This window comes from Hemicordylus capensis, chromosome 1 (genome assembly GCF_027244095.1).
Source record: "Hemicordylus capensis ecotype Gifberg chromosome 1, rHemCap1.1.pri, whole genome shotgun sequence".
Taxonomy (NCBI): Eukaryota; Metazoa; Chordata; class Lepidosauria; order Squamata; family Cordylidae; genus Hemicordylus; species Hemicordylus capensis.
In genome coordinates, this window is record NC_069657.1 from 212068980 (window position 1) to 212087091 (window position 18112).

General features: G+C 42.5%; 1 protein-coding gene across 5 annotated transcripts in view; it reads left to right on the forward strand.

Annotated features, from left to right (window-relative positions):
* Positions 1-18112, forward strand: part of MYO1B (myosin IB) — a 170127-nt gene that overhangs the window by 42294 nt on the left and 109721 nt on the right. For all 5 annotated transcript variants that reach the window (XM_053273726.1, XM_053273756.1, XM_053273763.1 and 2 more), the window contains exon 3: positions 16129-16244. In XM_053273726.1, coding sequence (XP_053129701.1) covers positions 16129-16244 — 116 coding nt within the window. The remainder of the gene's footprint in view (positions 1-16128; positions 16245-18112) is intronic.

Consider the following 18112-nt stretch of genomic DNA (forward strand, 5'->3'; position numbering starts at 1 on the left):
TTTCCCATAGTCCTCTGAGTCCTATCTTGGCATCAATTGACGCGTATATGATTCTTGAACCCAGGAAGCTGCGAGATTGGTTACTTCCTTTGTGAGGTTCAAGATATGAGTACAAGGATCGTGTGTATCTGTCTCCCTGCCTCCCACCCACCACTCAGTATTGCAGCACCCTGGGGAGTCTTTTATTTTTTAAAAATAGTTAGAGCTTTGTGGCCCAGTTTTGTGTGTAACGAGCAGTTTATCCATGAAATGATAGCTAAATGTGGATTTAAAACTATAGTTGTGTACTATAGTTGCTTTCAGAGCAAGTAGTATAAATGAAAGGTTTGCCATTTCAGTGTCTCTTTTGGATGGATAATTATAGAACTATGTTACAAATATTCTAGGGTGGGGAAGGAATACCTCGTTTTAAAAAACTTTGTTCCCCTAGCTGGCAAGGTTTTGCAGTGTACTGTGGCAGCGCACTTGGTCTCTAAACATAGGTACCAAGGCACGCTATGTATATTAAAGTTCACTGAAAAGGAGCCATTTGTTGTTTGGGCAAAGGAAGGAAATGCTCTAAACAGTTATGGAACCCGCTTCTGAATTTAGTTACATTTTTCGTTTTACTTCCATAGCAACTTCACAGGATTTGAGTCCAGTTGCATTACAGAGTTGGAAACTGTGCTTACAAAAACAGGCAAAATTGCTGATTGGCATTTGGCCAGGAGTATACTAAAGATTGTAGGATTTTTTCCATCAACTTGTACTGAATTGCATAGGAGCTCCCAGAGACGTGAGTTTGTATTCACTAAAGTGATGGTGCATATAGGACTCCTTGTTAAAAAGCTTTATATTTATATTGAACCAAACTATGGTCTGATCAGCAGAGTTTGCATATTTAGTGGGTTCGAGCATCATACGGAGCCATGGTTTATGTTACCTAAAGTTTATTTAACCTGGATTAATGCCATAGACATTTAGCAAATATTGGTTTGTTTTGCCATATTGTGGTTTGTTCAGGTCCCGCCCCTTCTCCTTACCCCCTAATATATAGGCTTATTTCTTTCTTTACAAGAGTCCTGCAAGAGCAGAGCCATTAAAACAAACCAAGATTAAACAACGATTGCAGGTTCAGATTTTGCGCAACACCATGGTTAGGACAAACCAACCAACTTCAAATCTTGGGTTAGACTGTGGTTTGACTCTCCAAAATAAATCAGTTTGTTGATTGGCACAGATTCAGACTTATAAACTATCCACAGTTAGACAAAATAAATCATAGTTCTGCCCACTTGTTCTCTCTTCCATTTTTTGTTTAATTTTAATAGTTGTTCAGGGCCATGACTTGAGTGTGTTGTGTTAAACAAAAATTAATTTAAGGAAAACATAAGTTTTAAAAGGTAATTAAATTAAAATAGAGGTATCATATACCAGGTTTCTCAAAGCCCCTGGAGGCTTAAACCTGGCTTCCCGTAGCCAGCACAAATCAAATGGTCCTGCAATGCAGTGACTCTCAAATTTAGGCTTTGCCAAGTCTTCAGAGAAAGGATATATGTCAAGATGTACTTGTATCTCTCTGTATCCTTGAGAGTTACTGTATGGCTGGACGCAGCAGACAAGCCAAGAAGACCTTTTGAGTGTATTGGGCTTGAAGCAAAAGCACTGCAGGTAAAATGGGATAAAATGCAGCATACAGACCTAAAACCTTTCAATGAGACTTCAAGTCCTGCTTGTGAACAGCTTGAGTTTACCCTAGGTCAGGGATGGGGAACCTTGGCACTCCAGCTGTTTTTGGACTACAACTCCCATAATCCCCAGCCACAGAGGCCAATAGCTAGGGATTATGGGAATTGTAGGCCAACATCTGCAGGGGTGCCAAGGTTCCCCATCCCTGCCCTAGGTAATTTGGAAAAATCAATTAAGACAACATTTTGAGCAAACATTCTTGATGCATGTGGAGCCAAGGAACTTCTAATATCCATTTTTAAACTTCTATTCCCATTTTGATCTTTTATTATTATTATTTTATGACACTTTTATCCCACCCTACTTACAGATAACTCAAGGTAATGCATGTGATCTGTCCTCCCTTCCACACATGCTGCGACCTGGTGAGATAGGTTAGGCTGTGGTGACTGGCCTAAGATCACCACAACACTTTTACCATATATTCCTTAATCATTACTAAATGCTTTGGAGGTACTATTGGCCAGTAGGAGAGCCAGTCAGGATGAGGAGATTCTGCTGGACCTCTCAGTGGCATTTGATACCATTGACCATGGTATCCTTCTGCACCACCTCTTGAGTACAGGGTTGAAGGTACTGCTTTGGAGTGGCTTTGATCCATTCTCTGGGGGAGGCTCTGAGAAGGCGGTGCTGGGGAACTACCACTCGGCTCCTTGGCCACTGGCCTGTGGGGTCCCGTAGGGTTCAGTTCTGTCCCCCATGCTGTTTTACATGAGCATATTTGACAAGGAGCGATAATCCAAAGACAGGATCTCCGGAGCTGTATATCTCCATGTCTTGAATGTGGACAACCAGCTTACTGAGAACTGATGCATACACAGTTGAAGAAGAACTGCTTTTCTTAAGTGTTAATTTTTAAAAAATGATTTTATTTATTCATTTATTTTTATATCCATTTATTTACATACCGCCTGACTCCAAAGGCTCTAGGCGGTTCACACAAATAAATACAATAAGAACGGTACAAAACAGCTATTAAAGCAACAATTTAAAATAATTTAAAACATTCAACAATTATTAAAAGCCAGGCTTTAAAAACAAAACAAAACATCTTAAGGGCTCTTCTAAAGGCTGGTAAATGTGTCAAAGCACAAATGTCTATAGGGAGTGCATTCCACAGCCCAGGAGCAGCTACAGAGAAGGCCCGCCTCTGAGTCACCACCAGACGCACCGGTGTAACTGGAGACGGACCTCTCTTGATGACCTTAGTGTGCAGTGGGGATCATGCAGACAAAAGCACTCTCCCAGGTGCTTGCCCGGCCCTAAGCTGTTTGGGCTTTAAAGGTAATTACCAGTACTTTGTATTTTGCTCTGAAACCTATTGGCAGCCAATTCTGTTTTTTTAAGACAGGCGTAATATGGTCTCTCCAAGAAACACTGGAGACCAATATTTCTTCTAATTTTTTTCGTCTGTGTGCGGAATGAGTTTTGTTTTGGGCAGCAATAACAAGGCAGTGTGTGCGCGTGTGCCTTCAGAGTGGGGCCTTCCTGATTCAACTTGAACAGGATCTAAAATTGACTGAGCGGACATCAAAAAAGGTGTGAGTGCGTGCACATGTGCACGTCTTAGAGGGAACACTGCCAGAGACCTGTCTAGTCATTGCATTTTGGACCAACTGAAGTTTGGACATACAAAGGCAGCCCCATGTAGAATGCATTGCAAAAGTCAAGCCTGGAGGTTACCAGAGAGTGCACCACAGTTCTGAGTTCATTTCAACCTTATAGGACAATATAATTTCAAATTTGGGGAGAAAGTGCACAATACATATACATGATTTCATATTAAAAATGTGAAAACATTGAAACAAATATTCAGCTGGTATCCAGAAGTGAAATATTTTTTGCCTTGGGCTCCTGTACTAACTGGACTAATTTTTCTATTGTTTCTATTTCTCTTGCTTTGTGAAATGGGTCTTTAAGAAGAATGTCTGATGAAAGGCATTATTTTTAAAGGACCATTTTGTGTGATCTGCCTATTGAGAACTAATTGATTACAATGTGTTTGTAAAGCTGATGTAAACCGTAAGTCATTAACGAATGCGCATGCCAGTTATACTGGTATGGCCAGATCATCATGACCTTGTAATCTGATTACTGGATTTTTAAACTTTGAAATAAAATTGCTTGGCTAGCCATGGGTTACAATAGTGCATGGCTTTCTGGCTAGAAAACAAGATCAGTCTGCCTTCTACTGTTCCTCTGACTTAGACCCTGTGAAGATCTGTTGTAACATTCCAGATTGCATAACTCTTGTTAGGAAATTAGGAGCCTAGTGCAGGCTTGCAGGCTTCTTCCTCCCTGAATGAATTCTCCTCCTCCCTTTCAGAGTTTGTTTTAATAATGCTGCTACAGAATGGTTTGTTATCTGTTATCTGCATTTCCCCTCTTAACCAGTCTTTCAAATCAGAGTTTGAAGTGGGTTTGCAAGCCGCTGTTATAAGGAAATCTGGTTAGTGTCTATGTTATATCTACCAGGCCTTGATTGATTGATTGATTGATTAAGTACCGTCAAGTGGGTGTCGACTCTTAGCGACCTCATTGATAGATTCTCTCCAGGATGATCTGTCTTCAATTTGGCCTTTAAGGTCTCTCAGTGGTACATTCATTGCTGTCGTAATCGAGTCCATCCACCTTGCTGCAGGTTGTCCTCTTCTCTTTCCTTCAACTTTTTCCAGCATTGTGGACTTCTCAAGGGAGCTGGGTCTTCGCATAATGTGTCCAAAGTATGATAATTTGCTCCTGGTCATTTGTGCCTCAAGTGAAAATTCTGGATTGATTTGTTCTATGATCCATTTGTTTGTTTTCCTGGCTCTCCATGGTATCCTCAAAGTTCTTCTCCAGCACCAAAGTTCAAAAGCGTCAATGCTTTTTCCATCTTCCTTCTTCAAAGTCCAGCTTTTGCATCCATAGAGTATCACGGGAAAAACCATTGTCTAGACGATTCTAATCTTTGTAGGTATAGACACGTCACACCATCTAAATATCCTTTCCAAGGCCCTCATTGCAACCCTACCAAGTGCTAGTCTGCTGCGTATTTCTTGACTGCTTCATCTTTTACTCTTGATGGTTGATCCTAAAAAGCAGAAGCTATCCACCACTTCAGTGTCTTCACTATCAATTCTGAGGCTGGTTGCTGTATTCGCCTTAGAAATCTTTTTATTAATGGAGTCTAGAGCTGTTTGCATATTCACAACAAAATCTGTAGATGATGACTTTCTTTAAGAAGTGTTAATGAGAATTTATTAGAGAAGCTTACTACTTGTGCATGATCCAGGGCATTCATCCAAATCTCTGGTGCTGTGAATTTTTCAAAGAAATAGTAGCACCTACTAAGGAAGAAGAGTCTTCAGAGAGATTTGTAGACATAATAAAAGGCTATAATCAAGGGCATCTGGTGAGGGGAGGAGGGGGCGGTTGTTCCCACCCCAGATTGAGCCAGGCGCTATGGAACTCAACGAATCTGCCACTTCCTCTGCTGCCTACTCCTGTCATTGGCCATTGTGGCACTAGCAGCAGAGGAACTAAACTGCACACCTAGCTTGTGAAATGTCAGCTGGGAAGTGGTGGGCGCACATGTGCCATTTCCCAGCTGGCCTTTGGCACATCAGGCATGCTGTTCAGTTCCTTTGCCATGTGAGCTGGAGGTGTTGTGGTGGAGGTATCATGGAGAAAGAGAGGTGGTGGCAGTTAGTTGGTGCTGCACGACCTTGTGCTATTCTTGTTATAAACCTCCAAGGGCCTTCTGATTTTTATTTTCACTGCGTGGATGCTGCTGTAGTTCAGCTCCTTCTTACAGTGCAGAGTGCTTTGAGAAACCCTGGGCCACTTGGGAGGAACTCCCACTGTGGACCCTTCCCATACCAATGTTTTCACTCCCAGAACCATAATACTGCCAGGAGAACCCAATGGCTCCTGCATCTGAGAGTATTGCCAGAAGAGACGCTGGTTGAGACTTGAGCACTTATCCTAGTCCAGGGCGATGGTGCTTATTGGGCTCCTCTCTCCACTTCCAGACAGTGTGGTTTTTGGAGGTTTGGCAAGATGTCCACGTCTTGACCTCTCCTTCCTTAGTAGAGTAATGCCACTGAGCTGCATCTCGAGATCCTTTCCTCACCCCTCCTCCTTTACAATTCTGTGACACCCAGTCCTGATGAACTGCTGGTGCTTACCCTCAAATCTTGCCCATAATTGGAGAAATGGACATGACGTTGCTCTTCAGGTGCCTTGGTGCAAGTCTTTAGCCTTCTTTTAGTATGCCAAGAAAAAAGGATGCTGTGCTTGTCTCAGCCTTCAGATCACGGAAGCAACCACCATCACACTATGTCATCTACCTCTTCAGACAAATGCTGCAAGCATGGGAAGTGCTGAGTAGCAGCATGAAGCTTCTCAGAATGTCAGTGCCAGATTACCAGGGCTTGCTAGCACACCTGGAATATCTTCCTCTACTTCCTCTGAAGAGGGCTTTTCTGGACCTAGAATCTAATCTGGAATCAAAACTTCCCATCCTTGGCATCCTACAAAACACCAAATAATCTGTGTGGTGTGCAGAAGTCAGCAAGCAAGTAATCTGTTTTGTATCTTAGCTTTTCCTTGTGGATTGAGCTTAGGCATTGAGCTTGGAATAAAAAGGGATTTTTTTTTAACAGTATCAAATTAAATTGGTGACCTGGAATGTTCTCTCAACTCATGGTTTTATCCTTTTTCAGATCAATAGATTCATATATCCAAATGATATGATGGCTTTGCTTACATGGATACCTCTCAATAAAAAGAGAGCATGGTTGTAGCAATTGCCCTGGTTTGTGATCAGATTTGCTTGTGTAAACCTTCCTGACACAAAGGTTGCAGACATGAGGCATCTATAGCCTCCAGCATTTAATGGATGAAGACATGCTTGTAATACCCTTATTCTTATATCAAGTACCTGGACGTTCAAACCCGTTCAGAGGTCCATAAAAGGGCCTCCAACCGGTTTGTGCACATCTCTAGTTCTCAGTAGTTGCTGGTTTGGGACAGTTCACCCATTTTGTGTTGGGTGGTGTGGTAATGGATCATAATCTAAAACCTCTGCTTATGTAGCCCAAGGCTGGCAGAAGGTGGGTTGTGATCTACTAAAAGCTTTATTTAACAAAAACAAAAATGTGTTTCCCCCCCCCCCGCCCCACTTGATTTCACTGTTGAAACAAAGGGAGTTTGAGGAGAAAACTAATCTGGAGTGCCTTTTTGTTCAAAGGTCTGTGACAAGGTTTGTGCGAAGGTCTACATGTGCTCAGCCCAAGGCACCTTGTTCCTTAAATCTAAATGCATATCTGTCCTCACCACAAGCTACAATTTTGCACCTCTCTCTGGTTGGTGCACCTAGAAAAAACCACAAATATTTATTACATTATCATCTCAACCTTCCCCCAGGGAGCTTGAGATGAAAGCTTCCCCTTTCCCTGTTATCCTTACAACAACCCTGAGAAATAGGTTAGACTAAGAGATGGTAACTGGCCCCAGATCACCCAGCAAGCTTCATGGCTGTTTCTCTCTGGTTCTGGTCTATATTCTGATCATTCTAATTTACTGCTCCTGAACTTTGTGTCTGTTATTCTGAGCTACTGCCTCGTTTCCCTCTGTAGTTGTTGGGGACCCTCTTAACTGAAACCCAGGGGAGTCCTCAGAGAGGGCCTGTGGCCAGTAGAGCCCCGAGTCTGAGATTCCTCTTCTATGCAACCCTACCCCTCATAGCTCTAGAGAACACCTGGACAAGGCTATACCTGGGAAAGACCACATTCCTGGGGAAGGCCATATTCTGGAGATCTTGAACCTAGCCCCCGCAGAGGAACCACTATAGTCTCCACCAGATCCCCAGGAACACCACTGCTGATGATCCCAGGTTCAGATGTCATGCTTGGCTCCCAGCTTGCAGACTGGTTCAGGAGGGGCCTCATGAGGTGGAGGGGTAGAACGGCTGTGACATGTTTAATGACTTTTTTGTGGATAAAATCTCCCATATTCAGGCCAGCTTGGATTTAGACCTCACAATTACTACAGTATCTGATCGGAGATGTCCAGCAACTCCTCTTATATGGTCAGACTGGATCAGTTTGTGACTTGTGAGGATGTGGACAAGCTGCTTAGAGTGGTCCAGCCTACTACCTGTTCTCTTGACCATTGCCCGACATGACTTATACTATCTGGCGGGGAGTTGTTGTAGAAGGCCTAGTAGAGATCATAAGTGCTTCCCTGAGGGAGGGCAGGATGCCTCCTTGCCTTAAGGAGGGAATTATTAGACCTCTTTTGAAGAAAGATAGATCCCTCAGAGTTAAGCAACTATAGGCCTGTCTCTAACCTTCCATGGTTGGGCAAGGTAATTGTGAGGGTGGTGGCCTCCCAACTCCAGGCAGTCTTGGATGAAACTGATTATTTAGATGCATTTCAGACCAGCTTTCGGGTGGGCTATGGGGTGGAGACTGCCTTGGTCAGCCTGATGGATGATCTCCAATTGGGAATTGACAGAGGAAGTGTGACTCTGTTGGTCCTTTTGGATCTCTCGGCTGCTTTCAATACTATCGACCATAGTATCCTTCTGGAGTGTCTGAGGGGGTGCGGGGGGGGGGTGAGAGGTACTGCTCTGCAGTGGTTCTGCTCCTACCTCTCAGGCAGGTTCCAGATGATGTCCCTTGGAGACTGTTGTTCTTCAAAATCTGAACTTTTGTATGGTGTCCCTCAGGGCTCTGTATTGTCTCCGATGTTGTTTAACGTCTACATGAAACCGCTGGGAGAGATTATCAGGAGATTTGGTGCAGGAAGATTTTGGAAGAAGGCAGGGCCGAGGAAGGGAGTCTTTTGCCCACCTTCTCTCCCACTCGGTCCATCCGTCTGTCCGTCCTTCCCTCCCTCCTGCAGTCAGTCAGTGGTGGCCGCGGTGGTGAGTGCTTGACTGCCTTTCTTTTAGCAGCCTGTCTCCAGCGCACCCACCCCAGCCAGCCCTATCCCAGATATTCCTTTCCCATAGTTTTGGGAGGTGGGAGAGCTCTTGCTGCCATCCTGCTCCGCCACCGCTCAGTTTTTAAAAGCAAAAGGACATCCCCCTCCCCCCGGCCCCCTCCGAGTTCCTGTCCTGATTTCAGCCAACACAGTGTTGGCAACCCTACCCACCCCCAAACCTGTGTAAAGGGGAAAGAGCCAGAAGGCATGCATCATGTGATTTTGGGTAGGGTGAAGGAGCAACTATACTTTTGAAGTTTTTGAGTTGGACTAGCTGGTGGCAGCTGATGTACAGAGAACCTAAATAGACTTTTAACTAGTCCTGTGGTGAAGCAGAGAATGGAATCCAGATCCTTCTCTTCTGTTTTTCTGTTGTTTACTCACAAGACCAATCCTTTGGGGCTGCAGTTCTAAAATAGTAGCAGTATAAGAACACACAGCAAGCTAAGGATATTCTAATCCCTTGAATGCTGTTGTGGCATTTTCTTCCCCTACCCCAGGAGTTCTGTTTTCATCACTGGAATGCAATTGCCCTCATTCCTTGCTCAAGGAATTAAGTCATTTATATCTATTTGTTTATGTTGGAGTCCTGGTGGGAAGACAGCATTGTGTGGGAAAGATCCCTTTTCCCTGGGCTTCTGTCCTCCTTTCTCCTGGTTATTCCAAGGATACAATGCAGTTAACGTCAGCATGAAGGTGTAGGTTGCTAAATTATAGTAATGGGACTCACTTTGAAGGCAAAGAGTCCTGTGATGCACCCAACCCAAAGCAACAATTTCATGACAAACTTCATTTTAAACATGAGCACATGTATGCATCCTTGCTTAGGCGTAGTTCTTTGACCTTTCAAAATATTGGTTATTTTAGGATGTGGTATACTGGATTTGGACTGCATTGGTGAACAGCTGGCTCCTTGCTTGTTGTATACCAGAATAGCTAAACTGCAATAGCTCTAGTTTTTTATAATCTTCCTTAGGCATGACCTTTCAACCCATTTGTTGTACCCTGCTCTATTTTCCACTTAAGTGTGTCCGAAGAGGTTCTCTGCCCCCCACTTCTTAAAGGAGCTCGTGTGCGCACTCTCTCATTCACTCATTCACACACTCACTCACTGTTGCCAAGAAGCCATGTTATATATGCATATGCCTTTGTGGTGTGGTCAGTTGAGAAACCTTTCTTCTGTTTTGCTGATTATATGGTATCAAATAGCAATTCATCGGTACTGTATTCACTTTCAGCTGTCTTTCTCTTGCCATTCAGTAATGAAAGATGAAGTTGTGGTGCTTTCTGAACATTCTGTAAATATGAAGATGTAGTTTTGTCAAGTCGTTCTTCAGAACTAGTTAATAATATTGGGGGGCTTTTTCTTTTTGAAGATTTATATTCTGTCAACCGAGCCCTCAAGAAGGCTTACAACATCACACTTCACGACACATACACCCAGATAAACTCAGAAATATTCTTGCTGATTTGAGGTCTTAAAAGCAAAATTAATCTATTGCATAGTTTGAAGAATTTGTATGTTTGTGCGAAACAAAATCATATACTTCCTGATGATATACAGATACCAAATTTTGCATGAACAATCATGCCACTGAGATTAGTTGAACACACTACTTTTAGACTGGAATATGCTTGGGGAAAGATTTAAATAAGACATCCTGAATGTAATCATATTTTAACTATTCTCAACAGATTTTTAACACTCAAATCAAATCAATAATTCCAAAATGACATCATGCCCAAGAAAAGGAGGCTATTCTTCTCAGATTCAAATTTACCATATATGTGTTAGATAACTTGGAGGGGAGATTTCTCTATCTACCCCAGCTGCAGCAAAAGTGCACAGGTAAGGAGAGCACTGCTAATTAATATTGTCTGGAGGCATGAAGTTAAAGTTCCAAATAAAGTAGTTTGTTTAGGAAATTGATCAGGGAGATAGATAAGCCTACGTGCCTGGCTTTTAGCTACATAAAGGAAGTGTGAAGGGAAGAAGAAGGAAGTCTCTCTCTCCAGGTGAGAGAATGAAACTTGAGACTATCAGCCTAACAAAGGGCAAGTAGAGTAGAGAAAACATGGTCAGAGAGGGAATGCCCTTTTTGGCTGTCTCTACCCCAGTGCTCCTAGTCGTCAATAGGACTGCTGGTGCTAAGAGTCGATGCCATCAGGACCCGCATCTCCAGCAATATAGTGATTTCTCAATACAATGAATAATGTTTGCAGTTAAAATCTTACAAATTTCAAACTTTTGCAAGCACATTAATTTTAATAAAAACCTATTACATATATGAAAGTTCAAAACATTAAATATATGTGTAATCTACGCAAAATGACTTTGCCCGGTCAATTACGGGCCTCACCTACTAGTGCATCATATTTGATAGTCAATTTTTTTGGAATTATATTTTTATTTTCTCTCACATTAAATGAAACTATGATTTGTATTGTTTGTTCTAAATTGATAGTGATGAAGATGCAAATATCTTAAATCCCATATTCATCTGAACACTAATTTTTCTATTAACTAATGCTCTGCTTCCTTTGTTTAGGAGATAATGAAGTATGAATTACCACTTCATCTTTCAGATTATTTTGAAAGTGAATTAATGTAATTTTAAGAGTAGAACTCAGTCTCTCTAGACCAGTATTTCTCAATTGTTTTTGAAGTCATGGGCTGGTACATTCTTTGTGTGCATTTTCCCAGACTAGCAGTTAGTAAAGGGGTCTTCCTCCTTGCCCCCACTCCCAGGCACCCCCCCAAAAAATACCAATTTCGAGCTGGTGGGGGCCACCACTGCTGGGAGCTCTCTGGAATTCATTTCTAGGCAGGCATTCCTTGCTGCTGGGATAATGTTCATTTTGCTTCCTTTTTTTTTTTTTTTAAACATTTATATACCGCTCTATAGCTGGAAGCTCTCTAAGCGGTTTACAATGATTTAGCATATTGCCCCCCAACATTCTGGGTACTCATTTTACCGACCTCAGAAGGATGGAAGGCTGAGTCAACCTTGAGCCCTTGGTCAGGATCGAACTTGCAACCTTCTGGTTACAGGGCAGCAGTTTTACCACTGCGTCACCAGGGGCTCTTCTGGCTCTCCTGGGTCCCTTATATTCCTTGAAATGAACATAATCCCAGTAGCAAGGGCTGCCTGACTAGGAATGATCTCTGGAGAGCTCGCTTGGGCTCCTTGGATCCTGCGCCCTGCCCCCTTTGCACTAGGCTACTTGCCTAGAAATGAGCTCCGGAGAGCTCCCAACGGTGGTGGCCCCCACCGGCTCAGAATTGGCTTGTGGGGAGGAGTTAATTCATCATGGACCGGCACTCAACTCCTCACGGACTGGCACCAGTCCACAGACTGGCAGCTGAGAAACACTGCTCTAGACAATCTAGTGTCATTTCAAGTTTGGGTCCCTTTGCACACCTGGCTGCCAAATCTGAACATGAAGCTCCTTATATTTATTTATTTACTTATTTAGTTATTATTTCTTGTATTATATACTGCCTGATATGTGCATCTCTAGGCAATGTACACAATTTAAAACACAACAAATATAAAAGTAAAAAAACGACGATTTCACAGAATAAAAAGTTAAAAAAAATTTTATAGGATAAAAACAAACAGTTTACAATTAATTTAAGTTTGCCAGAGAAAACAGATGTGTCTTGAGGGTCCTGAGTCACTACCAGGCAAATGGTGGTGGTCAACCATAACCAGACCTCTCCAGATGATCTTAATAGGCGATAGGGTTCCCATCCTATCCTAGGACAGAGAAGGTGCTCTGTTAAGTATCCTGGGCTTTGTAGGTAATAACCAGCACTTTATAATTTACTTGGAAATATATCTGCAGCCAGTGCAGTTTTTTTAAAATTGGTGTTATGTGGTCTTTTTGGGTTATCCCAGAGAACAATCTGGCTGCCGCATTCTGTACCAGTTGTAGTTTCCAGACTATGTAAAAAGGCAGCCCCACGTAGAGTGCATTACAGTAGTCAAGCGTGGAGGTTACCAGCACATGCACCACTGTTTTAAGGTCATTTAAGATTTATTTTACATTTATTTATTTTTACATTTTATATCCCACTCTTCCTCCGAGGAGCCCAGAGCGGTGTACTACATACATAAGTTTCTCCTCACAACAACCTTGTGAAATAGGTTAGGCTGAGAGAGAAGTGACTGGCTCAGAGTCACCCAGCAAGTATCCTGGCTGAATGGGGATTTGAACTCTGGTCTTCCCAGTCCTAGTCCAGCACTCTAACCACTATACCACACTGGCTCACACAAAGGCATCATCTCATTCTGCATGGGAGATGGCAATGATAAACCTCTCCTGTATTCTACCTTAGTCTACCAAAGACAACCACAGGGCTCTGTGATTGCCAGGAGTTGACACCGACTCAACAGCACATTTTACTTTACCTCCAGAAATGGGCATAGCTGACGTATTGGCCAAAGATGATTAAAGATGACTCCTGGCCTCTGCCTCAACCTGAGAAACCAGAGAGAGTTTTGGATCCAGGAGCACTCCCAAACAGTATTCCTGATATTTCAAAGCAAATGTAACTCCATCTAGAACAGGCAGATATAAACCATCTCTCGGGTCCCACCCCACACCCCCACAGTCAGTACCTCCCATCTTATTTGGATTTAAATTTAGTTTGTTATCCCTCATCCAACCCATTACTGCCTTCCCTTTAGGGAAGTTATGCCATTTCCTGATGAGGTCGATATGGAGAAATAGTTCTGAGTGTCAGCATATTGATAACACCCTGCACCAAACCTCCTGATGTATAGATGTTAGAACATTGGAGATGGTATGGTTTGAAGCTTTTGGTGGTGTTGCCCTAGTTGAAGTATAATTATCTTGCTTTCTGTCATCGTATATCAAGCAGCACCGTAGTAGTAGTAATACTAATAATAGTAGTGGTAGTAATAATAATAAATAATCACTTTAAATGATCAAAAGTTGGCCTTTTAAAAATTTGGGTTGTATATGAAAAAACACATGTTCAATGATACAGCCTCCCTGCTGACCCCCTGGAGGAGCTTTTTTAAAAGGGAGCTCAGCTAGCTGCCCTAAGGAGGAGGAGACAGAGTCGGTCATTGGGTGAATGCCATTGTGCTCATGCTACTTAGAATATAATCTATTATTAATTTCATTAACTTTGATATTTATGTCCCTCATACTGCCCCCAGATTCCTCAACACTATCACTAACATAGATTAGAATTCTCATCTCACTTATAAGCATCTTCTACATCTTTCATTGTCGGGTAATATCATAGCCACCCTAAATGCCTCTCTACAAGAGGTAATGGGATGGATGAGGCTTTAAGTTTTGTTATTTTTAAATTACTTGAACTTTTTAACTGTTCAGTTGTTCTGTGGATTGTTTGTTTCTTGTTTTATTGCTTGTGAACTGCCCAGGGTTACCAGATGGGGCAGTATAGAAATGTGATGGATAAATAAATAGGCATGTATTGAAAGTGCTGGTAAATCCAGCAGTCAGCAGCTCTTCCTCCAGATACTTGCATAGCTGTGGCAGGTCCACCAGAACATTGCCTGGTTTGCTTCTATGGTTTTACTGTCTCTGGTGCTGAGAAGAGAAGATTAGAGAAGATGAGTGTGTGTGTGTTACATTTTTTTAACATCCCGCTATTCCTCATTATCTGAACAGCTTCTAATTATAATATGCAGGGTCTTGCCATTTCATAGATTAAAACAGTGAATACAGCTGCACTTAAAATATGATCAAGAATTAAGATAGTGAATACAGCTCCAGTGAAAATATGTTTTGAGCTAGACTGAAAACGGCAGTAGGGATCTTCAGAACTGTGCCCCTTCAGACATCTCCAGTTAGAACTGATTGTCAAGAGAATGAGGGCTTGGTGATATTGCTTGAGGCAGTTGGCTTGGCCAGCCTGTCCTTCTATAATTTCTTCCAGAATCTTTCTCTGTTACTAACTCCTAAAGCAACAAATGTCCCCACTTTCAAAACTATTGTTCACTTATTTTCTTCTGCCCTAAAGAACAAGAAAGTTCGGTTTAAAACTTGAGCTTGAGAAAATCTACAATTTTATCCATCCCAATGTGTGATTTTCTAGATTGCTGCATGGAGGCATCTATGTAGAACTGTTTGAAGGTTACCCAAAGCCTGCTGTGTGAGTGGTTGAGAGAGTGGGTGAGAGATCCCTTGTGCAGTTAAGCTCCCGTATGGATATGACCACAGGGTGAAAGCAAAAATTACTCACATGTGTGGTGTGGGGGCAGGAGCTTGAACATCTCTGCTCTCCTTCATTTTTCTTTTTTCTTTTTGGTTACAAAATGTTGCTGTAGTAGATTCAAAAACTCATTTGACTCATTTAGAGAGACTGGGCTGTATCCAGAGTAATGTGCATGTATGGAGCACTTCCATGTGCACATGAAATGGTGGTAGCAGATGTTTGTAACTGGGACAGTCACATCTCAAGGGGTGCTGTTGTGGGCCTCCCAACCTTAGGTGATTTGAAGGGAAATGATTTCCCCTGGTGCAAACAGAAGCAACCTCACAATTTTCTGAATTCAAGCAGTTTTTCTGTAGCAAATGATAATTGTGTTTGCATTGCACGAAAAGAAAAACAAACAAAATTCTTCACCAAGCTAATTAAAACTATGTGCCCCAAACCCCTGTGTCCTGTATAAATTATGCCCATCAAGCAAATATTCATGTTTTCTCTTACTTTGCATAATTTTTGCTGCCATTTTGTTTTCCTAATGCTGGTTTTGCTAATCATAGATCAGACAAGGAGGGATGCAGAGCACTGCCTATAACCATGGAAAGTTTTGTTTGTGTTAGAATTCTAGGGTTCCTTATGAGTATTTCCAGCCAAGACTCTGACAGCATTATTGCCCATACACTGTCAAGTATAGCTTTGCAATCTTAAGGGTTAGAAACTTTTTAAAAGTGAAAGACCAAGATTTTCAGCAAGCTGAGTTCTGTGCCCAGTACCACAGTCTGTGGGTTTTCTGCACTCCTACTGAATCAGAGCATATGCACATCCCTGTAAATTGCTACCCGTTTATACAAATTCAATCCAGGAAGTCCCAAATACAGCAAAAGGCTGTGGGCATACTGTTGTACTTCTTCCCACTGTCCAGTGCAGGCTGTCAAAAGTACAAAAGTATGTACTAGAGCAGGGGTAGGCAACCTTTATCACTCCAGCTGTTGTTGAACTACAACTCCCAGCAGTTGGTTGTTGACCCCCACTTTAGATCAATAATGCCCATGTTAAAATATTTATTTGCCACATTCCCATGTTCTCAGCTAAGACAACAAAGGAAAAGGAATAAGTGCAAATGCTATGGTAGAGCTAAATATTCCTAAAAATATTGTGTAGGATACATCTCAATATCTATTATTAAAACTCTACTGTACATTCTTAATCTCTTGCAGACTTACATTGGTAGTGTGGTGATATCAATAAATCCGTACAGATTGCTGCCTATTTATTCACCGGAGAAAGTGGAAGAATACAGAAATAGAAACTTCTATGAACTCAGACCTCACATGTAAGTATGGTGCTAAACTTTTAGGTTATTTTTATTCTTGAAAGTAATACAGCTATAGATGGGAATAGCTGTTTCCTATAACTCACAGAATGTGTTTGATCTATTATGCCTTTTAGTAGCTCCAGGAATACAGTGTGTCATTAGACTTTTTCAAGGGCAAAAATCTGGATATTTTATTCAGTGACAGTCTTAGAATTTGATTTTAGAGCCAATGTTCTTTGGCAACTGCACTTTGAAGCTACAGGGAATTACTGAGGATACTCAGGAGAACCCTTTCCTTTCTAAAACCAGTTGAGGAAGCAGGGAGCTATATACCTGGTAGAGTGATTCCAGAATCACTAGCACTGAAATGTGCAAGTGTGAATAACTATGGATCAGATCCAGACAATGCAGCGTCTCCTTAGCGTCTCCCAGAGGGGCAAACAGACCAGAAATGGAACTTTTTGAAGAGAGAGAAATGGTGGGGTTTTTTTGTGCAATACAAAAACTTGGTATTTGGCATTAAGTGTAATAGTGAGAGTGAAGGCAGCTCCCAAGGCAAAAGAGGAGAGAGAGAGGTGAGGAAGAGAGGGCCCTCTGGGGCCTTATATTTGGCCATAAATGTGAATATTCAAAGTTTCTCACCAGGGTGAGAAAAAGACCCGGTGAGGGTAGTGGAGGGGAGAGAAGATATTTGATACCTTTCCCGAAGTCTGCTGTCTTGAGATTGATGCCAAGAAGGCGGAATTCATCAGGGGAGATCCAGGGTTTGCTCAGCACAACGGGTACTGCCAAAATGGGAGGTGAGGCTGCCAGGTTCCAAGTGGGATAAGGGACTCTATGTGCCAACAACTAGTCACAGGGAGCATCAGGACAATTGGATGCAGAGCTAGCCCAGGGGTTGGCAACCTTGGTTCTTCAGCTGTAGCTAAACTACAACTCCCATCACCCCCAGCTGTATTATTATTGCAGTTGGGGATGATGGGAGTTGTAGTTCAGCAACAGCTGGGGAGCCAAGGTTGCCTACTCATGGGTTAGCCCATAGCAGGCCCTCTGCTGGAATGATCCGGACTCGGTGATTGTACTTGGGGTTCCAGTGCTTTGAACTCAGGGATATCCAAGGCAGTCTTGTGTAGAGTGACTAACCATCAGGAGCTGAGTGATTTGCAAGTTTGCTCAGGGGAGGAGAAACAACTTCTGGCCTCACATGAGCCATTGCAAGGGGCAAGCAGTTGAGGTCAAACACAGGCAGGCTAAGCAGAACTCCAAGACAGTAAAGGGCCGACCTTGCCCTCACAATCTCGTGTCTAGAATCTCTCACACATGTCTGCAAGCAAAGACTATTTATAGGATTTGAAACAACCTGCCTAAAGAGCAGGAGGCTGTTGGGTCAAATCCCCGCAGGTGTGTTTCCCAGATTATGGGAAACTCCTGTATCGGGCAGCAGCGATATAGGAAGGTGCTGAAAGGCATCATCTCACACTGCGCGGGAGGAGGCAATGGTAAATCCCTCCTGTATTCTACCAAGGAAACCACATGGCTCCTTGGTTGCCAGGAGTCAACACTGACTCGACAGCATGAATTCTAAATCTGCAAAGGTGGGAAGAACTACAGATTGAGGGGATTTCTGAGGCGGGGAAATCTTTTAATTAGCATTCTTTATTTGAGGGGTCCTGGGGAGATGTGCAGGCACAGAGTTTGCTCTTCAAGCGAGAGGATCACATCCAAAGGGCCTTGTTATTCATATCTAATGAATTGTTAGGAAGTTTGCTCCTATTGCATTTTAGGGTGCAACTGATCAGTCTCCCTGGCCCTGCCTTTTGTCCTGACACTCTTGTTTATTCCCAATGGAAATTTAGCTTTGTTTAGAATACAGATCACCACAGGTG